General features: G+C 35.1%; 4 protein-coding genes across 7 annotated transcripts; 2 read left to right on the forward strand and 2 right to left on the reverse strand.

The window, feature by feature from the left end:
• Positions 1-284: 284 nt before the first annotated feature.
• Positions 285-14579, forward strand: LOC105141475 (1-aminocyclopropane-1-carboxylate oxidase-like). 2 transcript variants are annotated; one of them, XM_011048705.1, is made up of 6 exons: positions 285-297; positions 1747-1753; positions 12627-12780; positions 12919-13145; positions 13290-13623; positions 13983-14579. In XM_011048705.1, the coding sequence occupies exons 3-6, from the start codon at positions 12676-12678 to the stop codon at positions 14232-14234; spliced, it is 918 nt and encodes a 305-aa protein (XP_011047007.1). In that variant the 5' UTR covers positions 285-297; positions 1747-1753; positions 12627-12675; the 3' UTR covers positions 14235-14579. The 2 variants fall into 2 exon arrangements, with proteins under 2 accessions (XP_011047007.1, XP_011047006.1); XM_011048704.1 differs by lacking the exons at positions 285-297; positions 1747-1753 and having other exon boundaries at positions 12481-12780.
• On the forward strand, positions 1207-2766 carry LOC105141476 (RING/U-box superfamily protein). Its single transcript, XM_011048706.1, has 2 exons — positions 1207-1668; positions 1830-2766. The coding sequence occupies exons 1-2, from the start codon at positions 1486-1488 to the stop codon at positions 2508-2510; spliced, it is 864 nt and encodes a 287-aa protein (XP_011047008.1). The 5' UTR covers positions 1207-1485; the 3' UTR covers positions 2511-2766.
• A 1517-nt stretch (positions 14580-16096) lies between the features above and the next one.
• Positions 16097-19205, reverse strand: LOC105141478 (uncharacterized). Its single transcript, XM_011048708.1, has one exon. It carries the CDS (start codon positions 18834-18836, stop codon positions 16476-16478), a length of 2361 nt encoding a protein of 786 aa, XP_011047010.1. The 5' UTR covers positions 18837-19205; the 3' UTR covers positions 16097-16475.
• A 984-nt stretch (positions 19206-20189) lies between these two features.
• Positions 20190-21932, reverse strand: PFA-DSP4 (Phosphotyrosine protein phosphatases superfamily protein). 3 transcript variants are annotated; one of them, XM_011048710.1, is made up of 5 exons: positions 21483-21932; positions 21301-21394; positions 20883-20961; positions 20740-20783; positions 20190-20653 (listed from the first exon to the last, which is right to left on the reverse strand). In XM_011048710.1, the coding sequence occupies exons 1-5, from the start codon at positions 21623-21625 to the stop codon at positions 20456-20458; spliced, it is 558 nt and encodes a 185-aa protein (XP_011047012.1). In that variant the 5' UTR covers positions 21626-21932; the 3' UTR covers positions 20190-20455. The 3 variants fall into 3 exon arrangements, with proteins under 3 accessions (XP_011047012.1, XP_011047013.1, XP_011047011.1); XM_011048711.1 differs by having other exon boundaries at positions 20873-20930; positions 21483-21928; XM_011048709.1 differs by having other exon boundaries at positions 20740-20961.
• Positions 21933-26542: the final 4610 nt, after the last annotated feature.

Consider the following 26542-nt stretch of genomic DNA (forward strand, 5'->3'; position numbering starts at 1 on the left):
AAAATAAATTTTAAAAAATTAAAAAATAATATTTTAAAATATCTTTAAATAAAAAATATTTTGAAAAATAACTCTTGTTATAATATTAAATAAGTTATGAGAATGTATTTATTTATGCAGTATACCACATTAAAAATATAAAATTTTATGCTTTTTATATGATACATGTGTAATTAAGGACACCAAAAATCTCAGCCACAACTAAAAACTATTTGGAAAAGTTGTGGTTTTCAGTGACAGGTGTGGTTTTTAAAAAACTATGATTCACGGCTTTTAAAAATAACATACGAAAGAGTTGTGATTCCCAAATAAGCACAAAGTGATGAATTGAGTTTCATCAAAAGAAAAAAATTAACATTATTCTTAATAACTTTTCAACTATTGAAATAGTAGATTTTTGTGTGAAATTTTGCATGGAATTCCATCGTAAAGTAATTTCACAGAAAAAAAAAGGTCATAAATAAAGCTTGTGTTGTTTAAATATATCAATAAATAGAGAATTATGTTAGCCTTTTAACTTCAAGGAAAAAAGAACACTACTTTTAAACAACTTCTTTTGCACATATTCTTCTATTTTAGCATAGATGATTGATTATAATTGTTTCTAAATTAATTAAATTATCATATCTTAATAAAAAAATTGATCTACATAATTGAAAAATCTATAGTTAATCAAGCTAATTTGGCCAAATGAGATGACCAGATTATCTATCAACCTAAAGTTTTAGATTAATTTTTAAAATTTTTTAAATTAAGATTAATTTTGACCCGATGAAATCAAGATGATTTATCAAATTAATTTATAATTATAATTTGATTGGGTTGGTAAAATCTAAATAAAACCCAATTAAGTTTCCTTTAAAGTTTTATTCAAACAATATTATTTTAGTTTTTATAAATAAAATAAAGTAGTTTCATTTAAAAATAGAAACCATTAATTGTAATGATATTACTCCGGAGGAGTTGAACCAATTTTTTCAGGACTGATCAACCCCGTAGCCGAAGATTCTACAAGACAATCCACTAATTATGAGAAAATGACGAATGCACATAAAAAAATGAATTTATTTATATGTCCTGTACAAAAATAATAATTAATTTTTATATATAATAAGATTAATGGGACGGCTATGATTAATAATCATTCCTCTTTTATTATAACAATAACATCAGTATATATTAACAAGAAAAAATAAAGAGAGCATTCCACCAACGAGCAGGATTGGTATTTAATTACAACGAATTATTGCTTTCGTTACTTCTGCAAATCCAAAGTATCTAGCGACTGATCAGGCTCTTTGTAATGAAGTGGAAAGAACTCATCTTATCTCTTCCCAACACCTCCTTGTCTTCTTCCTATCTTGTCCGTTCATCCTTCTCTCTATTCTTCAATAGTTAATATCTACACAAATCATAAATCCCATCATCTTTATCTTCCAATATCATGAAGCTAATGATGGTGATGATCAGCTCCCAAATCCTACAATGGAATTTACCTTTCTTTTCTGTCACTTCCACTTCCATTATCAACAACTGACTACTCCTACACGTACAGCAACATCATCTTCAACAACAAGAACCAGGCGGTGTCCATTAAATTTCTCCTCACTCTACAATAAACTCTTCACGAGACTCCCATGCACGATCATAATTAACCCCTCTTCACCTGTATGTATTCAAACACTATCCAAGCTTGTTTCCTCTCTCTCTCTCTCTATCTATCTATCTATCTATAACACATAGTAGTAGCACTGTTGCTTCCGTTTTTTGTGTTGGGTTCTTGTTAATTAACTTGTTGAAAAATGAGTCAACTCAGTGTGTTACTGCAGGAACCAGAAAGAGAAGCAATAACAGTTCTTGCATTGCTGGGTGACCGTATGGACGGCGTAGATTCTTCGAGGAGAAGATCTAGAATGAGTCTTAAGGAACGGCTAGGACTAAGAGGTTTGGGTTGTTGTGGGGCCACTTGGGGTTTCAGTCCCACCACCATCGTCGCCAATGATGATCTCGATATTGATGAAGAACGGGAAGAGATAGAGGCTGTGGTAAACACGGGCCAGGAGGAGGAGAGAGTTTCCGATCCGGGGTGTTTGGATCCGAACCCGAGTCCGAACCAACAGCATTCTTCGGGTATGAACTTAGCTGCTGCTTTGGCCGCAGAAAGACAATTCAGGGAGACAGGAAGTAACATCATGGAGCCCACCAGTGTCACTGATGTGGGAACCGCAATTGTTGGTTTGACGGGGACGCCGTTAAGGGTGTCGTTGATGAGGCTGTTAGAGGAGAGCACGGAAGGTGGCGGAGGAGGAGAAGGGGTAATTACGGGGCCGACGGAAGGAGGGGTGGGGAATGATACAGTGTGTTGCGTGTGCATGGGGAGGAAAAAAGGAGCAGCATTTATCCCATGTGGGCACACGTTTTGCAGGGTGTGTTCGAGGGAGCTTTGGTTGAATCGAGGTAGTTGTCCCCTTTGTAACCGATCAATTCTTGAAATCCTCGACATTTTCTAATGTTCAATTTGATGATATGATCTTTCTAGCAGAAGAAAAGAAAAGAAAAGAAATTGATGATGATCACTGCCATTTTGTCCACCACCACCATCATCATCATGATGTTGCTGATTAAGTGTGATGCTTCCTAAAGATTCATGATATATTGCTCATTTCGATAATAGGGGGAAAATCAACATTCAATTTGATCGTTGTAATTGCAATGTGTGGATTATAAGTGGTATAAATTAATATAATATACCGTGATTACATTAAATTGTTTCTCTATGAATTTTGTTGATCGGTTCATGTGTGGCACTACTATTTCGCATATCAGAAAGTATCACAGAGAGTAGTAAGGAATAAATAAATAAATTAATCTTTATTTACCCATTAATCACAAATGCTCTTACACCCTCTCTGTTTAGCATTTATCTATAATGAAAATTAGCATTATAAATTAATCTGTTTAGCATAATTACAATAACCACGTCCATCAGACCTCTAGTCCGGGCTAAAAGACAAGTTGACTGTTATGCTAAGAGTTGAATCTGCCTTAGCTTACGCAAACCATCTCAAGATAGGAAATGGAACGCATTCAAAGTTCATCGATTTGTCAAAGAATAATACGGTTTCCAAGGATTTATATATTTTTACTTACCCGATCAAAGGCAATGATTTCGGCTGGACATTCAGTGACATTGGACGGCACCACCATCCATTTTCAATGGGCTTTACTTACAGTAACCCTAACCCTAAGTATGGGCTTAGCTGAACTGGCTCCAAGGTGGATAGGCCACGAAAGGGATATACGGAGAGCTTATTGGCCATCACATAAATTAGTTCCTCGATATCTCTCCATGGGAATGACATGTATATATATACCCATCTCTTTCCTATCTTTTTAAAGTAGAGGAACAAGAACAAAGTGTTGAACAAGTAAAGGGACGGCGCAAAAAGACGGCAAAAACATCTCGAATTTTACTTCGAGTCATGAGGTCTCCCTCTAATGCTAATTCGGACATTTACTGTATTGGACTCTAGTCTCTCCACGTATATGATCGTGGCCATCCCTCTCTTATCATTTTCAATGATGTAAGATACACGCAAGCCTATCCGAGTCTGTGTTGTCATGAGCTATCCTTCTGTTTGGATGTTTATTCTTTTTGCTTAAAGAATAAATAGTGCTTGGTATTTTCGTGTCATTTTCCAACCTTTCCGAAAACCTTGATCATGGATGCTTGATTCGAAACCCTTCTCTTTCCAATACACATATAAACAACATGTAATTATTCTAAGGACCCGGTGCACCGTGCGGTAATTAATAGGATTAATTAAGGGCATATACATACATACATGCATATATGCATACATGGTTTATTTATTTATTTATTTTTAGAATGAAATATGTGCAATTATAATAACAACATATATATTGTATCAGATTATAACTTTGGATTAGAGTTAATTCTCTCTTGATTTAGACTTTTCGATTCTTGACATATTGAATGAGTCCCAAATCAAAGTTAGATTATAGTAATTTTTATATATTCTTCTTATAGCCATATTAATTTTCAAATTCATAATATAGAAGGTATCTTTAACAATTGATACTCCTAAAAAAACCCATCTCATGTTCCACTAAAGAATGGTCCCAGGTAATGAGTAGGGGGCTTGCCTCTTAATACTCTGGTCACATGAACTTATACCTTATTCAATTTGCAATTAACCAACTAGAAGCTTCGATTAATTAAGTTCTAATCTCGGATGACTTATGGACCCATGGGCATGCATAAAAATGATTTGTTTATTCCAAACAATCAAGTGATTAATAAAAGTATTAATTGAATTGTTTATTCCAATATGTTATTATTAAAGGAAGTGAACCTTTCACATAATAAATAATGAATAGGGTTGAAATATTTGTAGCTTAGGCAAAGATGCCATCTACTTGGTCTAACAATGCAATTCTCTTATTGACAGGAATTTTTTTAGGGTCTAGCCACTTCAAATCTAATTTATAGTTTAAAATACCTCAACCTAAAATACATACAAACATTTATATATGTGTGGTTGGTTGTCTAAAATCAACTTTCACATAATAAATAATAAATAGGATTGAAATATTTGTAGCTTAGAAAAAGATGCCAACTACATGGTCTAATAATGCAATTCTTTTATTGACAGGAATTCTTTTTAGAGTCTAGCCATTTCAAAATCTAATTTATGGTTTAAAATGCCTCAAACATATGTGTGTGTGTGTTGGGGGGGGGGGGGGGGTGGGGGTATTAAAAAAATTTTTCAACTTTCTACAAGTGATTTTATTTATTCTTAGAGGTTGATTATTACCAATAAAGCAATCCATATGTTCATTTTTTACGGTAGAGTGGGAGACTTCAAATAATTTGTTATTCCATTAATCCAGTACTTGGCAATTATGAAAAAAATTCTTACAATAGCGGGGAATATCCTAGTACATCTCTCATACTCTTGATTTATTAGTGGCCTCTTCTTTAGTTAAAGGTAGATTCAGACTTAGGCTTCTAATTTCCTTTACTTTGGCATAATATAAAGTATTTGACTCATAAGAAATGATGTGATTTTTAATAAGGTGCAGCCGGATTGAGATTTCAGTTTCTCTTTATTTATAGTGCATAGGGTATTTCGAATGTAAATAAATACATCACTTATTTGATTACTTTATTCTGTTACGTTTCTTCTTGAATCACTTGCAAACAAATACATCGATCATAGATATTTATCTTTTAATTAACATGCTCAATTATCATATAAAAGAAAAATCACATGTTGAATGAAAAATGATATATTTTGGTGAATTATAATGGTAAAGGGTCCCATTTCGTATCATTTTTCATCAAAATATCTACAATCAAATGGTTCCATGATTTGATCATGTGTGACCTGTATTCTAATTTTAGATCATTAATCGATCGATCCCCTTTCTTTTACTTTGGTAATTGCGGGCCGCTTCATCAATCATGCTTAACCTAACTAGAACATCATCATCATCATCATCATCATATTGAGTTCTTTACCGGGCAAAGAGACACAAACACAAGCCATTCAATTATTGATGTTTTTTCTCTTTTTAGCTAGGAATTGCGGTTCGGTCACAACTTGTGTGGTATTTTGATAATGATGATGGCGATGTCAAACTTGACTTGGTATCCACTTATATATTTTGGTAATATCGTTGGAAAATGGATACCAATTAAAGGGATTTTAAAAAAATAATGATAATTGTAGCAAGCGCTTGGTAATTAAATAATACTTTCAAACAAAAGCTCGAACATGTTATCAAATGGAGCATATATTAATTTCTATTTGAATATTCTACCCAAAAGGAGAACTTGACTGGAAATTGATATAATCCCTACTCTCTACATAAACGCTTACAGAACAATAATTTACTGATCATGCAGCCGTCGTCTTATGCCATATACTATGATTTATAAATGGAAGCCTTTTGGACTTCGTGAAGGGCTTCAGACGCAAAGAATAATATTATAACTATTAATTTCGGGAGAATTGGATGTCCATTGATCAAGAATTGGAATTGGAGTTCAACCTTAATTTAACTATCCATTTGTCTAATCGAGAATCACTTGTTAGTTCGTTAGTTATAATGAACTAGATCCTTAAAAGATAACTCTACTCCAGTTTTATAATAATTTTTGTAGGGTGATATATGTTTCTGCATGGCTGGTAGCTGTTCATGTGTCATCTTCTTTAGTTTCATGACATGGATAATGTTGGAGATTGAATAATATTGTCCACATCCTATATCTACCCATTTGACCCCTGCTTTTTATATATATATATATAGAACGATCAGAGCATATATATTATTGATTTAGAACGAAACTGGTGGCCACCATTGATGACTGCGGGTGGAATGATGAGAAAAGTGTCTTTGAATCATTAGGTGGTACAGAGAGATTAAAATTTAGTTTTATGGTTAGGTTAAGAACTTGTAATCTAAAAAGAAATTAGTGAAGTGGTGAGAAAAATACACTTGCATGTCGCAAGCACGATAAATCATCTTTCGTTATTAAGAAAGGGTAATGGATAATAAAGATAAAACACGAGCTTGTGCTATAACAGTAGTATAATTAATTATGCGTTATTATTTTAACTAAATAATATTTTTCATTGTTGACTTCTGACTATACATACTTGGTAGGAAATGGAGGAGTAGGAGAGATGGAAAGCGTGTACGATGATCATAAAATATTGGGTTTCACATGGACCACACCCTCACCAGCTTTGAAATAACAGAACATATCATGTGCACCAGGAAAGACTGATATCATGTCAACAGAGACCAAGAGATTTTCCAGAAATGTGGGTCTTGGTCTTCTCTCCTTTCTATCCAAAGCAAGCCGATCGAGGGTGCATCCATGGCCAAAACGACACAATAATTAAGTTTATGGGAATCTGTCATATATCCACAAAAACATTTTCGTGAAAATTGTTGATAATGTATAGTGTCCCACTAAAAAGAAATTCCAAAAGGAGGAGAAATTAAGAGGAGAAATTCCAATTAATGGTTGATAGATCATGTGCTGTACTGGTTTCATTAAGAATTATTAGTTAATTTAGCACATACATACTTGGTAGGAAATTGGAGGAGTAGGAGAAATGGAAAGTGTGTATGATGATCATAAAATATTGGGTTTAACATGGACCACACCCTCACCAGCTTTGAAATAACAGAACATATCATGTGCACCAGGAAAGACTGATATCATGCCAACAGAGACCAAGAGATTTTCCAGAAATGTGGGTCTTGGTCTTCTCTCCCTTGTATCCAAAGCAAGCCGATCGAGGGTGCATCCATGGCCAAAACGACACAATAATTAAGTTTATGGGAATCTGTCATATATCCACAAAAACATTTTCGTAAAAATTGTTGATAATATATAGTGTATATTATATCCACAAAGCTAGCTAGCTAGCCAGGGCATGAGGGGAATCTTCATGGAACTTGGAAATGCATCCAAGAGACCTAAAGTAGGAGTGACCACACATCTTGTTCCAATTAATGGCTGATAGATCATGTGCTGTACTGTTTTCATTAAGAATTATTAGTTAATTTAGCATGGCAATATCTTGCTCGAGAGCTGTTCCTTTATCTTCAATTAGGTAATAGCACACTAGCTATACTGTATTAGTGGAGACTTACGTGTTTATTTCAATGTAGATATTGTTAAAAACTTTATCTCAAGAATAGAAAATCTCAAAGAAATAACAATACCTAATTGCCTAATTGTTGACTTGGAGTAATTATAGGCGTACATGTCAAGGTATTCATTCTCAGACTATTTTTCATGTTATTAGAAATTAGTTAAATCATTAGATCTCTAAATATACAATCTTAATTAGGAATATATCTTTTATATCGATTTACATTTTTAACATTTTAAAAAAATGAAATTAAACATTAATACGATCGAAGTGGCTAGCAGTTCGGGGTTAGGACACAGCATGTGGTTTACCCCCAACTTGTGTTTCATATTATTTGGTAAACATCCAATCCTCAGTCTGGAATTAAATGGCATATACATATATTCAACTTTATATAGTTTTGATTATATACATACACACACAATCAAAACTATATAAGGTTGAACCTCAGTACTTATTGAAGAGCAACGAATCCATGCTTTTTGTACATTTCGGATCAAGTCTTCAAATACATTTCAATTGAATATATATATATATATTGTAATTTTTTTTAAAAGAATTTTGTACCTAATGTTATTTTGCTATATTTATTATATATTAATAATAACATCCTTAACTTTATATAATCTAATTATGAAATCAGTACACGTCATTCTATTTTTATTTTGAAAAACAGTATTTTTAATCAAATATATTTTAATTGTTCAACAACATATCAAATATTAAGTTTAATCAAATATATCTTTTTATTTAATGTGTTTCATATTATTTGGTAAACATCCAAACCTCAGCCTGGAATTAGGTGGCATGTATATATATTCAACCTTATATAGTTTTGATTTTATATATATATATGTTGAACCTCAGTACTTATTGAAGAACAACGAATCCATGCTTTTTGTACATTTCGGATCAAGTCTTCAAATACATTTCAATTGAATATATATATATTCTAATTTTTTTTCAAAGAAATTTGTACCTAATGTTATTTTGCTAGGAATTGTTACTTTGCTTGCATCTACCACCTAATAATAACATCCTTAACTTTATATAATCTAATTATGAAATCAGTACACGTCATTCTATTTTTATTTTGAAAAACAGTATTTTTAATCAAATATATTTTAATTGTTCAACAACATATCAAATATTAAGTTTAATCAAATATATCTTTTTATTTAACTTTTTTTAATCTAAAAAGATTTTTTTTAAACCCATTATTTTTAAATTATATTTGAAAAATCTACCACAACACCAAACATATACAAAGATTCAAGGAAAAACAAATTTCTGGAATGTGGATAATATATAATATATAGAATGGAATAGTATTGCATACATGCAGGTAGGTAGTTTTGTCTAGAGTTCCCTTTCATATTAACGAAGTCATTTCTACAGTTGTAGAAACTAATATTAAAGTTTGATTAGAAACTAATAAAGTTGATTTCCAGTCTTGCTACAATTAATTGGATGGTCAATTCCTACTCATGCTTAATTAGGTGGTCTTAGATCAACTAATTTTCAAAGCGATGACGGATGATGATCCACATTCCACACACTTTAATTTAGTTAGCCCATGTCCCCATCCCCATCTACAAAAACTAATAGAGTTGTGTTCTCTGTTCTTTCAAATGCCATGAGATTCATCCATCCATGGAAATGCCGTGAGATTCATCCATGGAATTGTTACTTTGCTTGCATCTACCACCTTTCTTCCCAAAATATTCATGATCATCATCGAGGAGTCTTGACGGTGTGTGTCTATATATGTCTATAGCTTTTCCTCCCTTTTTACCCTACAAGAGTTTTGAGTATCTTATTTAGCAGAGATATTTTAATGTATAATGTTCTTAAAAAATATTTTTATTAAAAATATATTAAAATAATTTTTAATATTAATACATCAAAATCATAAAAAAATACTAAAAAAAATATCAATCTAATACCTTCTAATTTCTAACAACATATTTTTAAAACACACCAGGTTAAACTCCAAGCTCTCCCTTGTTATCTTATAATCCTGAATTCAACTATAATTGAGCTAAAAAACATTAATTACAACTTAACACCTGCCACTAGTAATTTTGTCTTCCCTTGTTTGATTTCTTGTGAGAAAGAAGCCAATAGCTTCCCTCTGGTAATATAGTAATATTTTAATTTAATAATTAATCATTGACTGAGGCTAGTCAACATTGCTCACTGTCACCCTTTGGGTGGTACGTGCCTGCCTCCCTGGTCCCTTTGCATTAAAGAATTACAACCAAATGTCTAACTCAGCGCCACCCTTCTTCAAACCATGTTTTGCTTCTCGTAAAATATTAAAGGAGCTAACTTATTTTAAGCCTTTATAGAAATTTACGTAACATACAAAAGGTAAACTCTTATATATAAATTTTAAAATTATTTTAAAAAAATCTCGATTTAATAAACTCTGAATGTCAAATACCAATAATATACAAGATTGTTTTAAACAACAAGCTAATTGACCTAGTTAGTGAAAACTTGAATTCAAAAGAATATCACAAATCTAAATTTAATTAGAAAAGAAATAAAAATGTAACAAAAAGAATAAAAAAAATATATTCAGAAACAACAACTGCTTAAACTATAGAATAACAACTAGCCATTAAGTTTGTGTGGAGCTGGTTAAAAAATATTATTTTAACTTGTATGATGAAATATTTCAAATGAAGGTTAAAAATTTAACTAGTCTACGTGACAAGATTAATTCATCATTATAAGTATTACTAAATAAAAAAAAGTTAAGAAAAAAGAAAAAGGCATTGTTTCATTCTATAATGCATTGTGAATGTCTTCAACACTCTTCTTTTTAGTATATTTTTTATGTAGAATATTTTAGTAAAATTTCAATATAATCATATTAAAATTTATATTGGTTTCATCATCACATTTTATAAGCTAAAAAATAAAAAAACAATTAGGGTACGATAAAGACATCTTGCAATCTCTACTGGCCCAAAAAATCTTTTAACTGGCTTATCACATTAAATTAATGAATCACACTCGAGAATCCAATTAACTTCCATAGCCAAGGGGCTTTGGCAAGCTTTCCTAATAGCAAGCACTTCCGCTTCATTAATCCGAATGTTGGAATGGAAAAAAGGTACATAAAACTCTTCCTTCGTGATCCCTCAACTGGCCACCTATTCCTGAGCTTTCCCAAAGAAGATCTATTCGAGTTTCATTTCAAAGATCCTTGAGGAGGAAGTGCTTTACAGGAAGATGGTTGTTGAATAAGATTTAACCCCAACTTGATGCTTTCAGCTCCACGAAGCAGGTCATTTCTGGTTCATCATACACTTTGGCCATTAAACCACTCCATAAAAAATCACGCTTAAACGCATTTTAAACAACTGTTGCTCGAGTAAATATAGCCCATTATAGTTTGAAACATGGTTGATTGCGTAGGCAAAGATATACTAGCAATGCTATCCCAATCCAACCTAGCTAGTTTACGTAAGGTCTATAGATATCATCTATTTCCATATTACTATGATATTATCCACTTTAACCCTAAATCTTTATAGACTTACTCTTGGGCTATACCCAAAAGGCATCATACCAATGAATATATTTTGTAAGGTCTATAAATACCATCTATTTTCATATTACTATGATATTATCCACTTTGACCCTAAGTCTTTATAGACTTGCTCTTGAGCTATATCCAAAAGGCATCATACCAATGAATATATTTGTCCATCCTTATATACCCATGATTCTCCTCATTTCTAACCAATGTGGGATTTTGGTCACATACCCAACAATTCTCCCCTCTAACAAAGAACCATCGAGTCTCTTCTCAAACGATCATTTATCCATCCACTCTCTATCAACCAGAATTTTTCATTCTCTACTTCTCTTTATTTCACCGTGTTGGAGTGAGGACACGTCCATAAAGCATCCGGAAAGCACTACCTGACTTGAGAGTTTTTACTTTTTCTAGGTCAACTTCTCTTCACTGTGTTGGGATCAAAACACATCTATGAAGCATCTGGAGCACCCCGCTTATCCAATAGAGCTGATCTCATGGATTACATCGTAATCTAATTTAGGGCTCATCACCTTTTGTTTGGCATTTCGAGGATTCATCCATCATGGCTAACTCTAGGACATGACTCTGATACCACTTGTAAGGACTATGGACACTATCTTTTTTTATATTGATATTATATTATCCACTTTAACTCTAAACCCTATGAATTTGTTTTTAGACTATATTTAAAAGGTCTCATACTAAAAGAGATATTTATCTATCCTTATATATTTATAATCCTCTTCTACTTAACTATGAAGAAGGTGAATCCACTCAATTATAAAAAAAAGTTACATATTCTATTAACATATATATTCCATTAACATTACTCAATAGTAATTAAAAGAAAACATAAAGGAGAAGCAATTTCGTGGGCACCTTCTCTAGCCAGTCGACACGGACGTGGCCTGAAAAGGAATTGCCACTATTGGTTGGGCCCTTGCTTGGTCAAGTCCGGAAGGAAAGGACGTAAGCTAGAAGTGTACAGCCACAAAGAGGTGGGGTACTGTCATCCCCCATTAAAACATAGGTCATAGCTAGACAGGGAAATTACAACAAATTCACAAGTCACAAAATATCATAAAATCGTGGCAGTAGCCTGCCAGCCAGCAAGCTTAAGCTTACCCTTCAAGACAAAAGTTGTAGGGGACCATCATGATGTGATCTCCATACATGCTCCACGAGTTTTGTTTACTTTACTTTCCCTGAGATTTGGATTTATTAATTTACTTGATCCCTCGCTCTTTTTTCTTCAAGTTTTTATAGCTACCCCAACTCTTAACCTTATTCCTTTTTTGCTTCTTTTCAGGGTCTATAAATTGCATCTTCCCATCAACTCATTTCACACAAAAGAGAGTTACAACATCAGAGAGTGGTGTCAGAGAAGTTGATATATAGTCGGGGAGAGAGAGAGAATTTAGCATGGAGACCTTCCCAGTTATTGACTTGTCAAAGCTTAATGGTGAAGAGAGGAAGCCAACCATGGAGGTGATCAATGATGCCTGTGAGAACTGGGGTTTCTTTGAGGTATTTGAAGGTTTTTTAACCTCTATATGTTTTTCAACTATGTAATTCTTTGAAGTATCTTCGAAACAGCTTGTACGTTTTAGTTATACTAACAGTCTCTTTGATGTGTTTGTTGATGTTCACTACTTGCAAATGAAGTTGGTGAACCATGGGATATCTCATGATCTCTTGGATGCTGTGGAGAGACTCACAAAAGACTACTACAGGAAATGCATGGAGCAAAGGTTTAAGGAGATGGTGGCTAGCAAGGGTCTTGAGGCTGTTCAATCTGAAATCGATGACCTTGACTGGGAAAGCACTTTCTTCTTGCGCCACCTTCCTGAATCCAACTTGGCTGAAATCCCTGATCTTGGAGAAGATTACATGTACTTGCAACATTTACATAATTACATCTGATTTCAATTATAATTTCTGTGGTAGCTTGAGGAAAAGAACTGGGCTAGATCATGATGAATGATGATCATTATTCATTAATATTCTCTGTTTACTTGTTTTCCTGAATATAACAGGAAGACAATGAAGGAGTTTGCACTGGAATTGGAAGAGCTTGCGGAGCAACTTTTAGACTTGCTGTGTGAGAATCTTGGCTTGGAAAAGGGGTACCTGAGAAAAGTCTTTTGTGGTTCCAAGGGACCGACTTTTGGAACCAAGGTCAGCAACTACCCTCCATGCCCCAAACCAGACCTGATCAAAGGTCTGAGGGCCCACACTGATGCTGGGGGCATCATTTTACTGTTCCAAGATGACAAGGTCAGTGGCCTCCAGCTTTTCAAGGATGGCCAATGGATTGATGTTCCACCCATGAAACACTCCATTGTTATCAACTTAGGTGACCAACTTGAGGTACAATTAGTCCTCCCTTAATCCTGACCTCTACTTTCCATTCTTTTTGGTCACTTTCAATTTGTGGCTTTAAAGTGTGAGAATATTTAGTTCTGATCAAATCATGAACAATGGGCGACTATGTTTTAACAGGAATATCAAGGGAAGACAACTTTAATGAAATTTGGCATCATGGTTTAGTTTTCGGTGTCTGTTTGTCCACATGATCTCTTCTGTTTCAAGAAGAAAGAAAAAACACAAAAAAGTAATTTAAAAAAAAATTATTTTAATGTATTTCAAATAAAAAATATTCTAAAAAACAATTATCATGACTCTAATAAGTTAATATTAATTAACCTTTTTTTGTGTGTTTAATATAGGTAATTACCAATGGGAAATACAAGAGTGTGTTGCACCGTGTGTTAGCTCAAACAGATGGTACCAGGATGTCCATAGCATCATTCTACAACCCGGGAAGTGATGCTGTCATCTACCCAGCACCAGAACTGGTTGAGAAAGAAGAAAAGGAAAGCCAAATCTACCCGAAATTTGTGTTTGAGGACTATATGAAGCTCTATGCAGGCCTCAAGTTCCAAGCCAAGGAGCCAAGGTTTGAAGCTATAAGGCTGTAGAATCTACAATCAACATGGGTCCAATTGCAACTGCTTAGAGAAATGGAAGTAGGTGTTGTGTTTGTGCTGATGAGGAGTGTTGAGGTTCTAGTGTTGGGATTAATTAAGTCTTAATTTGTCTATATTGCTCTAGCGTGGAACTTTATAGTGTTTGAATAAGCTGAAAGCCTGGACTACATATGTAGTACGTAGTTCATGTGATCATGTGTAAGGGGTGGTGTGGCAAAGGTTTCTACAGGAGTATATGTTGTAGAAAGAAGAACATTTCCAAAATCCTCCTTGAGACTTCGACATGTAATTTGTCCTTGAATCCCATGTGCTAGTGTTCTGCTTTAAAATATTGCTTCTCTGCTGTCTTTACTCTCAACCTTGAGCCCCATAGGCAACAATGGCGAAACTCGTTCGAGATTTTTGCTTTCTTTCTTGTTTTGTTTACAAGGGGAGGAAGCTGGCTTGAGAATTGACGATCGTAGTTTTAAATAGCAGTTTGCAGTCGCAGATCACAAAGTTGGCAAATATTAAATTAAGACCGAGGCTGCTGTCATCGTGAATTCATTAATAATTCTAAATGAACTTTTTATATTAGTATGCTTTTCTTACATGTTAGGATAGGATTACAATTTAACTCTAAATCAAAACCCGATTCAAACTCATCACGAAAATTTATTAAACATAGATTTTTGAATCCAATGTAATATATCCATTACCATTCCTAGAATAAAAACACAAAAAGTATCCATTATTTTTATTACAACAACCATTATAGTCATTTAATCGCAACAAAGTGCTTTGATTTCATTGAATAACAGCGTATATACTCGCCATCCTCTTAAATTATGATGGTAATGGTTTATACGCAGCCCCCAGAGAGACTAGGGAGTGTTTTGTCTCAAATCGAAGCTCCTTTCTCGCACAACCCTATAGAACGCCATCTTCCGAGTGTTGAAAAAATAATTGAAAGATAGTTGCAAGGCTAAACGAATCCAGCCACGAGGAACAGTTTGCGAGAAACATGCACAGAACTGACCTAGCCCTTTCATTTCAAGCAAGTGCTCATGTTTCATGACGACTCTGCCATATGTTTCGCTATCAAATATGTATCATGCAATCTGAGTACCTTCAACAAAATACAAGTGTTGTCAAGTCAAATCATCAATAAAGAAAAAATCCAACTCATTTGCATGGCATGCCTACAGGTTCGAAACGACAGATGGCTAATCACTCCAAACTATTCATTTATTCAACACAGTGACTTGTTGCTATCATTGAACGAATCTAATCAAACAAAAATGTCAGCTAGTTTCACTTGCCATAGCAAGACTACAAATCATGTGATTATTCAACAAACTGTTCGCCAATTCAACTAACACGAAAGAAGGTGGGTCGTTATTTGGAGAGGGGTAAGCAAGCATCAGCAGCTCTCACACTACCTCTTGGTTTAGGTTTTCTAGCATCAGTCCATTTTAATGTGCCGCTTGATTACAGTGGTGGCATCAACCAAACTCTCTCTAGGAGGGACAACTGGTAACACCCACCAACACAACTGAAGAACATAGTATTATAGCAAACTCAAAAACTTTAGAACAGATTATTCATCCTTGGCGACTGAGTTAAAGTACAGCCAGGTTATTTATCAAGGGAAAAAAAGAGTAGAAATCCTCAAGTCTAATGGATGGACAGCAGTAACAGAAACAGGATATGCAGAAGGGTTGCTTGGATGCACATGGGTACGTTAACATGACATACTACATGGAATCCTTTCCTTCCCTTTAAAGAGGAAGAAAATATAACTTGATTCAACACCAAATATTCATTCGTATCATAAGGAAAAAAAAATATTTCTACATGCTACAACCAGAATATCAACAAATTAAAACACTAAGAGAATCAATAATTAAAGCACAACCATCTGCAACAACTACAAACAGTATAGGCTGTGTTCCATAAAAATCAAGAATTCATTATCTGACCACGCTAATGTCAAAAATCCTAGGAGGTATTCAAACAGAAAAACATCACTTCCAAAGTTAAGTTAATATGAAGATTTTGCAATGCAAATATTGTAAATATCTGTTGAGGTACACTCCTTTTCAATGCTGAGACCCAAACAGTCAATTCCAGAATTCATCCTCCAGCAGAGAGAAAAGAACTTATTTCCCCCGGCTTTATGTTCATTAATGAGAACACAAGGTCATTCATGGATGCCATTGCACACTAAGGAAACATCAGTCTATACTTCTATCATACTTTATTTACCTCACTCTTATCTGCTCCACTAACATTATCAGTGTTTGAATTCTGAACCCTTTTGTCATCTCCTTCCGCTGCATCTCCATTGGAGCAATGGTTCTTCAAAACCATTGAAATGTCAGCGTCAGATGCTCCAGCAAGCCCAAAGCGCTCAACTGCAGCATCTAGTTTATTCTTCCAACCATCCATTCCTAACTTGCACTCAACTTGGGATCGTTCAAAAAGCATGTTACCCCAGAAAAGATGTATCTGTGATCTCATCACTGCTGCTTGTTCAGCTGCTTCTTCCGGCGTAATTTCACCCTGAGCACCATTTTCAGAGGACTCGCATTCAACATTACTTCCTAGCTTCTTTCTTCTTCTCAACATTTCATCCTTCTTGCTTGCACTTGGATCCTTTAGCTCGTTTGCTTTCTGCTCCTCCAGCTTCTCCCACATCTCAGTTGCTGCTTTCATCTTCTCCTCTGCACTGTCAAAGAGTATAAGAGTTTCCACAGAGTCCCAGCTTGAGAGATCTATTTTATTAGCAAGAGCAAATGACCAATGAAGTTTGGCCATTTCAAATTGCTGCTGCCCCAATGCCAGCAAACCCTCATAAAAGTCAGGTTTGATTGAGAGTGCTTCCTCATACTTCTCCCTAGCCAAAGAATAACTCTCCTTTACCCAGCCATAAGCTGCTTGAAGCTGTGCAGACACAACCTCCTTTCCAGCAGACTCGTCTACGGGTATGCGTTTTCTTGCTGCACACATATGGACATTTCCCCAATTGAAAAAAGCCAAAGCAGCCACTTCCTGGAACTTTGAGGCAGCCTTATCAAAAAGGCTTTGAGCTTCTTCACTTGTTACGGTCTCCTCAAGAGCATCTGAACAAAGCTCCATCCCAAGTTCATGCAAGTCAATATGAGCATCTGGGTCAATACCAACATGGGTGCGAAATAGTTGAGCAAACTCAAACAACCAATCATCCATCTCTATTTCCTTGCTTTCTGGATCTTCTGAAGCTCCTGGTTTCTCCTTTGTAGTTTCTTTCTCTGCCTTATCAATTTCAGTATCAACCACTTCTAACACAGATTCACCAAGTGATGAATGCGACCCACTTTCACCCCCCTTGTTCTCTTCACTCTCAAGAGGCTTCTCATCCTCCTCCTCCACCTCCTCTTCCAGTAATGTTGGCTCTTGCTCTGGACTCACCTCAACAACGTGCAATCTCAACATTCCAACTGAATCAGTTTTATCTGCATCAGGCTCCTTTACCAGAAGGCTGTCTACAGAGGACTCTGCCAGTCTGAGTTCAGTTGTGCATGTTATAGTCACCAAATCCCCATCAGTATCTTTGTATTTGATCAAAACTGACTTGGATGATGGAAAACGCTTGCTCACCATCTCCCTTAGCCCTTTAAAAGTACAATTAACCGGCATCTGTGCTAGCCTTATGTCATGGTCATAGACAAGTTTCAATGGTCTTAATCGAACTGCCGCCTCTGAAACCTGTCTGGGTAACAACATCGAGGAAGATAGGGACTCCTTTCCCTGTCTATCCTTTCCTGGATTAGCAGAAGCTTTTGAAGAATCACTCAAAGGCTTCAACACAAGTTTCGGTAACTGGTTTTTGGTCACAGGACCAATTTCACTGACTGAATCCATAAGAGGCTTTTCCATCTTATTACTAGGAGATACAACAGATCCTCCAGGTGGTGCAGCTGCCTTCTTAGAAACTGGCCGGGCTGGTAAACATGGCCCAAGACCACCAATTGGGGCACCACGCACCGCAGATGCCCCTAAGGCAGCGGGGGATGGGCGGCTCTGGAGGTCCTGCTGAGCATCTTGGCGAGGACCAAACACAGTCCTTAATCTCCGAGTAATATCCAAAGCATCACGGTGATTTGGATCAGCCCCTAACAAAACCTGAACATCCTGCATAGCCATTTCATACTTCCCTATGGCCTCAAATGCACGAGCCCTCCTAAGAAGAGCCTTTACAAACTGAGGCTGCACTTGAAGTGCCATAGTACACTCAGCAATAACAGTCTCATAATCAATAGGTTTCATTTGCATCAAACAAGCAGCCCTATTGCTATGAAACACAGCACGATCAGGGTGTGTTTTGGGAGTTAAGCGAAGGGCATTGTCATATTGATCAAGGGCACCTGCATAGTCCTTGTTCTGAAACCTCTTGTTCCCTTCTTCTTTAAGCTCATGGGCTCTTTTCAAAAATATTGAAGAGTCTAAACCAACATCCCCGTTAGCATTTGGGATAGCTTTTGAATTTGAATTACCATTATTTTCCCCACTTAATGCTTGGTTTGAACCAGCACCAATTCCCTTCTTTTTCTTACCTCCAGATTTCCCCATATAATTATACCTTCCCTAACTCACAAAGTCTCAAGAACCCAATTGGAAAATTACTTACTTGAGCTTAAATTCAATCAAAATAACATTGAAAGTCGCAATCTTTGACCTCTAATTATAAAGGAGCGTAGACAAAAGAGTACTTACAGTTATTGAAAAACTTAAAGTCGATTCCTTTACAGCTTGAAAAGGCTCAAAAGAGCTGAGTTTGAGAGGTGTTTTGAGAAACGTTGAGCTGGAGTTCAGTTCAGAGTAGGATTAGATGGGGTTTTGGGGACCTTCAAAGAAAACCCTAGAAGATGCCGGTAGGGATCAGTTTAAAACATTATTGGGTCCACTAATCAATATCGACTCCGTTGTGAAGTCATTGTCAGCCGTTTGATCTGACGGCCCATTAGAAGAGAAAAATTCGACTTTTGGGCTAGCAATCCAATTGGATATTCATCACATCATGCACGGCCCAGAGGATCTAGTCGAGCGGGAGGCAAACACATTGTAGCACAGATACGTCAATATGAGAATTTCAAAGGGTGATATGGTAATAGTAAAAAGGCTTCTAGGGTTTTATCATTCCTTTATAAACACGGTGACATCCTGTAAACCACACCGCAAACCTTAGGAACTAGCGGTGTCCCTTCAAAAAAATTTCTGCTCGTGTTTTAATGGATTTAGTTGTTTTTGAATTTGAAGCAATGTTCTTCAACATCGAAACGGCATTTTTTATTCCCTGATCCTTACAAGGGGCTCTGATTTCGTTGTTTTTGTTTAGAGCTACGTTTTTAGGCGTCAAAACTTGAGTTTTCTGGTCTATACTTCAAGGGGTTGTGTTACTTTTGCTTAAAGTGAAGATCTTTAGCATCAAAGCCTCAGTTCTGTCAATGGGATGAGAGACAGATTCAGTGTCTCTTTCGCTCGAAAGAACAGAGGTAGAACAAATGTAATGGCCGAGATATCGTTTCAGTCGTCATTCTTTGATTGACGATTCGATTGTTGCTCGTCCACATTTTCTTTCACTTTCATTTTACAATGAATTGTATGTTTTTTTATTGAATTGATTCTTTTTATGATTAAAAATAATCTTTTGCGATCATTTGAACAGATCGGAGATTATCATATTTGAGGATACGGTTAAAATTCCTTTTGGCTTTTGGGTTTTGAAAATATTGTTTCAAATTGTCTTGTAATATAGCTCTGCCGATGTAGCGTCTTTCGGATACAAGGAATAACTGGAACTGGATGCCCTTGATTCAAATTTAAACTTGGAAAACTTTTTTCAAAATATTTTTTTGATTAAAAAATGCATCAAAATATTTTTTTATTCTTTTATCTTTTATCATACACAACAAAAAAGAAATTAAAAATTCTCGAAAGATACTGGATTTGAAGCTTGTACTAATTTGCTTAGGACAGTGAGAACCATGTAAAGATACTGGATTTCAGGTCCAATTTCCTTAGACATTTGCATCCAGTACAGCACAACACAATAAGATGGGGGAAAGAGGAAACAGAACACTAGGAATACTGATATCCTCTAGCTTCCTATACCATTGAACTTGAATCAGTTTCTGCACTCGTCAATCTCGTACAGACACTCTTATCCTCGCTAGGTTTATATATTCTCTTTATCTGTTTGCAGAAGATCTGGTTGAGGAAAAGGACAATGGTAAATTCTTAAAGCTTGAAATGTCAAACAACTCCATAAACCTCTGATCTGACACTCTAGCTTTGGCTGCTGCGTATCTCTGGTATTCATCAAATATAGATGACAAGCACCATCGTTGCAACTTTCTCAAACATCCCACAAGACATCCAGTTCGATGCTGGAAATAGACCAAGGATCCAACCATCAGCACAACCACATGCGTTTTTTCTAAGAAAGCAGAGCAGAGTAATATAAGCAAGGTACCTTTCCTCGCTTGCAATGAATTAAGACAGGGTGATTCCTTACATCTGGCATGGGACAAAGACGAGCATGAGCATATTGTAAAACAAGCAAACTGCGAACGACAAGTCTAAAAAGTTGGAAGCTTTCAAGATACCAAGGGTTACTTTCAATGCTTCGCGGATTGTTTCCTCTGGAATGTTTGCAAAAGGCTCCTGTCCACTCCGCATTATCAATTGCCATCAACTTGGAGAGAGGAATATTGTTTCAAATGCAAAGAATATAATCCTACTATTCTCAACTCCAAGAGCAAAAGGCCGATATTGTTTCAAACCTAGTCAATTGCACAATAAAGAAGTTTCTTCCTGGTGAAATTTTTATTATTATTATTGAAAAATTTCATAGCCGGGCTATCCTGATACGATCTTTTTACATCAACATGAGTTTATGGAACACTAAATTTGCAAACTTTCACTCATTATGATTAATCAACCAAACATTTGAAAATCCAAAAGTGTAATTATTCTTGAAAAAATTTAAGAAAAGCAAATAACTTTTTCTTAAAAGGAAAAAAATGGAAAGTACCTTGCACATTTCAATCCCAAACTGAAAAAGCCGAATTCCATTATCCTTCAAGAACTCATAATTTGCTTCTGGATATGGTTCTGGGCACAAATATCTTTATAAAGAAGAAGAAGATGATGATGAAGAAGACTAAAGCCATTTAAAATAAAATAGTAAAGTAGATGAAGGTGGTGGATGCTTACAGAATGGAACGTAGACCTAGGGATTGCAAGAAGCTGAAATTAGCAGAATTAGGGAAACCCGACCTAAATATTCCATTATCCACCATCGCAAAATTCAGCGGTGGCACCAACAGCTCTTCGTCTCCCTCCCTCTCCTCTCCCATGGCCGGCCGATTATTATCTGCCGGCGAGACCTCAATCAGACTCCTCTCTCCCCCTCCTAAATCACTCCTGCTACCAACTCTCACTTTCCGCTTTCGCGCCAAAAAAGAGAGAAGATAGGATCTTTTTTGTATAATTTAAAGAATGAATCTGCAAAGAGCGGTTTCCTTAAAAAGGAGGGATCGCAGAAAGACAGGAGTGCTTCGCCCCATCAATGGGATTAGATGGCACACAACTTTGAACTCTACTACCCAATGATGGACTGACAAGTGTGTAACATGCTCCCCTTTTTTTCCTCTCTTTGAAATATTTTCGCGTGTTGTGCCTTCAAGTATCCGGCAGTGTTTGTTTGTTTGTTTTCATGGTCATTATATTATTGAAAAAAAATTGTTTTTTTTTAAATTAAATATTTTTAAATTCTTTTTTAGGCATAAAATAAATTTTAAAAAATAAAAAATATTTATGATTGAAAACATTGTTTTTTTTTTAATTAAATATTTTTAAATTCTTTTTTAAGCATAAAATAAATTTAAAAATATATTATTTTTATATATTACAAAAAACAATTTAAAAACAACCACTACTAATATAAAACTAATTCAAATTAAAGCTTTTGATTTTGATTAGATAGCACTTACCCTGTAAGATAAATTGAGTTTAACATAACAGCTCCAATTTGATTTAACATAAAACCTAGAGTTTATTATTGTCAGGTTAACTTAACCTACAAAGCTGGAACATCTTTAGTTACGTTGTCTAAGTGAGAATTATTCATCAACTATAGAACGGATTTCTGTCTAATTCGGCCTTGTTTAAGCATATTTGCTGCGTCGAATGTTCGGAATGATAAGGCACTCCATAGCTTTTCAAAGCCCAGAAACCTTCCTGATGAGGATGTATCTATAAAACAATATCAAACATAAGGATCAAAATAGCTTTTTTCTAAAAATCTAGGCACTAAAAAACTATTTTTAGCTGTTATTCTTCTATTATTATCTATATTTTCATGCTATAATCTTAAAGTATGTTGACGGATCAAGTGGATTAATAGACATGTCTTTAATATATAAATATGCAAAAGCGCTGAAGACGTCAGCGCCAATACTAATAGAATGATAAAAGAGGTTAATAGGAGCATTAATGGTGGCGGTGGTGGCCTCAATAAATGAATTTGAGGTGATGGTGGAGGATTACTTACTAGCTTATGTAATATATATATATATATATATAGAAAGAGAGAGAGAGAGAGAGAGAGAGAGAGTTCACCATGCAAGAGAAAGGATTCATTATTTAATCTCTGATACTAAGATATTATTAGGATAAGAGTGTCGGCATGCGTTTATGGCGAGGACTCTGCTCTTTTGTTCTATGTTTTAGTCTTCATGCTTTATTAGCATTTGTTTTATCGGTTAATAAATCAAAGACATGCTTAATTATATCAACACATTAGGACACTTTCTTGATCTACCCCCCATCTCTAGTTAAAAAGGCATCCGAGTCATCGATATAAGCACATGTCGGTCCAGGGTCGGGCTTGGTCTGGATGGGGGAAAAACCACAAAAATGAAAAAACCCGTTTGCCCTAATCAGAAATCTAGATTGACTTGTTGATCCAGGCTTGATCAATGTCAAAACCAAACCGTCGAACCCGTTGATTTTCCTGTGAAACTCTTCTTTTTATTCTTCATGCCGGGCCAAGCCTGGTGCAAATTGGGCAGACACCCTTTACAGCATTTTCCAGTCTTCGATTGAGATGAGACAGTATTTTTTTCTACGAGGGTTATCAGCCTCCCCAAAAAGTAGGAAGCTCCTGACAATGAAATCCCAAGGCTACCAGCATCTTCATTTTTCAAGTCTATCCTGATAATAATAGTCATCGTCACTTGCTAGGACCACAATTAATTGAAGGCTTTACGGCGTCTTAAAAGCTCTAAATGTGTGGTTTTCCTAAAGTAGAGAATGGAGCATCAAAGCATCCCTCGTGCTAAAAAGCAAGCTCTATTAATTATGGAGTTTAATTTGCAATGGCTTCCACAACTTTGTACCAAATTATTGTCGATCCCAAGACTAAATTTTATAATTCATCCATTCCAAAAGCTTCTTCATCGATGACTGATTGTAGAAGAGAGAGTCGAATTTCAACGAGTGCTTTCCACCTTCATAAAAAAATTAATTCACTCATTGTATAAATTTTTCTTCACAGAAATAACTTGCAAATTTAATAACCACGGCCAGCATTTTTAATTTTCTACTTGAGAACGCATGGTTTAGCTGGTGATAATTAATATCTGCTTTCCAACTCCGATCACCTTCCAATTCGAGGCCTCCTCTGACGACCTTGCCAGAACCTTCTCCCAAGCTTCCTTGCTCTCCTTTCGAGATCGGTGAACCATTTGATCCTCGTCTTACTTAATGTTATATATCCGATAGAGAAACCAATTACTAGTCCGCATCCATAGTAATCACATCACCACAATTTTCCAATCAAGCATATACTTTGTCCATGAATCGTCATCGCTGACAAGTACTGGTGGAGGGATTGGATCATCAACAATGCATTTCCTTGTCAAAAGAGGCCGCGTAATTGCGGGTTCCCTTCATAAGAAGCGTTTGACAATTATCACAGTCGGTTACATGAGAGGTTCATTACAGCAAGGAATGTCAGGCTTGTAAGTTGACGAGGAATCTCCCCAGACAGTTGGTTCTTTGAGAGATCTAAGGACTCGACCTTGGTTAGGTTCATCACTGATGATGGCATTTGACCAAGGAAGTTTGAGACAAGTAGAGGGCTTTCAGTGATTTGAGATTTCTTATCTCCTCAGTGAAGAGTTTTCAGAGACAATGATGAAAACCACAGCATGATGCTTATGGTGCAGAATGCTGTATTACATAGACAACTATTACAATCTAATAATAACAATACAAGTTCTATAAAAAAAGATATTTAAGATTCTATACATGCAACTAATCAATTCCTACATGTTAGGAAAATTAGAAACAAATAACTAGATATTAATCTAGCCGAATCAATTTCTAATTTACAAGTTCCAATTTTTTTTTCTCTTTATGCAATCAAAATCATAATCAAACAATCAACAAATATAAAGTAATAATCACACAAATTAACATTAAGATTTTTACGTGAAAAACCCGATGCAGGAAAAACCTTCCCTATCAACAAATAATGGGTTCACAACTGTTCTTTCTTAGATTCAACTAAGGACTACAACATACATATCATCAAAAACAATCTATTATTAGAATACAACAAGATTAAAGAGAGAAATATTTGAGAAAAGCTCACTATACTGACAGCTTCGTTTCTGTTAAAATAACTAGCTTTCATAACACCAATTTTCGATCTAACAGTTCAGAATGAAAAGTAACATGTCTAGAAGTTGCTATCAAAATCTTAGCCTGATCCAATGGTAAACAAGCTAGGAATCAAAGAATGAAGATGATTAGTACTTAAAAGTGCATTTTTATCATGGTTTTATATCATCATTTTGCACTCGAAGTATCAATAACTCTTTAACTTAAATATGTTTTATAATAATGTATCTAATAATATAAGATACCTATAATTTATGGTAAATATCTATTTTTAATGCAGGCCTATCACATAAATGAAAGGATTGATTGATGACTTGAAGAACTTAAATTGCAAGGATAAAGAGATGGCCAAACTTAGAAAAGAGATGTCGGTGCAATCCAAACCGGAACACTGTTCGATAATTGGGTCATATCTGGAGCTACAGATCTCCGATTTAGGTCCAATTTATATGGATGGAAAGGTAAGACATAGGCCTACAACTTTCATATGGAGCCCAAGATCTAAAAAGTCCATTATCAAGTCCAAATTATAGCAACAACAAAGAAGCCCGAATCTGTCTTCCAGCCCGAGCACTGTTCGGTATTTTGGCCATATCTGGAGTTCTAGAAGTCCAAATGAGCTGAATTTTTTACACAAGAAAGCTGAGACAATTACCTACAACTTTCATGTTTACAACTGGCTCCAATTTTGACGTTATCAATGACGTTTTGGGCAGACAAGAGAAGATAAGGATTGTCACCAAGTCAAAAGTTGGCCACCCACTTATCAATTAGTCATCAAATCAATAGTTCCCAATTTTGGCCTATAAAAGGAGGCATTTGCCATGCATTTAGGCATCTTGGTGTTCAGATCAAGATCATGCTCTTCCTTTCTCTCTTTGTATTTTTTGTAATGTTTATGCTTTGCTTTCATTAATATTAAGTTTATGCTTTTCATTTCCTTTTCTTTACTTAGTTAGCTTTTATGTTCTTATTTTGTTTATCTATTTTTCTTTCTTTCATTATGTCTAGCTAAGTTAATTATGTCAAGGTAAAAAGGTTACACTAATGGTGTAAGAATAAGTATAATGTAAACTTAATATGGACTTTAATGTTTGATACTAACATGTTTTATATTTGTTATCTTGTTCACTCTTTAATACTTTGCTTGTTAAATGATTAATCTTGATTTATGTTGTATAACACTTGGTACAACAAATGCTTGGTACTTTCATAGCCCATAATGTATGGTATAACCGACACCTGAGCTATGAAAGGAACTTGATTTGTTGTTAACATAAGTTATAATCATGAATGCTTGACGAGATTTACAAGTATTAGCATTAATTGAATAAGATGACTAATGTAATCATGTTAACAATATATAATCTGATTGGAACCTCCTTTGTGTGTGGTTTCCAATTCAATAATAAGAGTTTATACTATACTTGTTTGATATACCATTAGTGGAACCTCTAACCTTGACATTTGTTATTATTATTGCTTAATCCTTACATTAATATTTGATCTCCAAGTTCTCATCATCATCATCATCTTCTTCTTCTCTTTCTTTATTATTATTATTATTATTATTATTATTATTATTA

Source organism: Populus euphratica, unplaced genomic scaffold (genome assembly GCF_000495115.2).
Source record: "Populus euphratica unplaced genomic scaffold, PopEup_1.0 scaffold119.1, whole genome shotgun sequence".
Taxonomy (NCBI): domain Eukaryota; kingdom Viridiplantae; phylum Streptophyta; class Magnoliopsida; order Malpighiales; family Salicaceae; genus Populus; species Populus euphratica.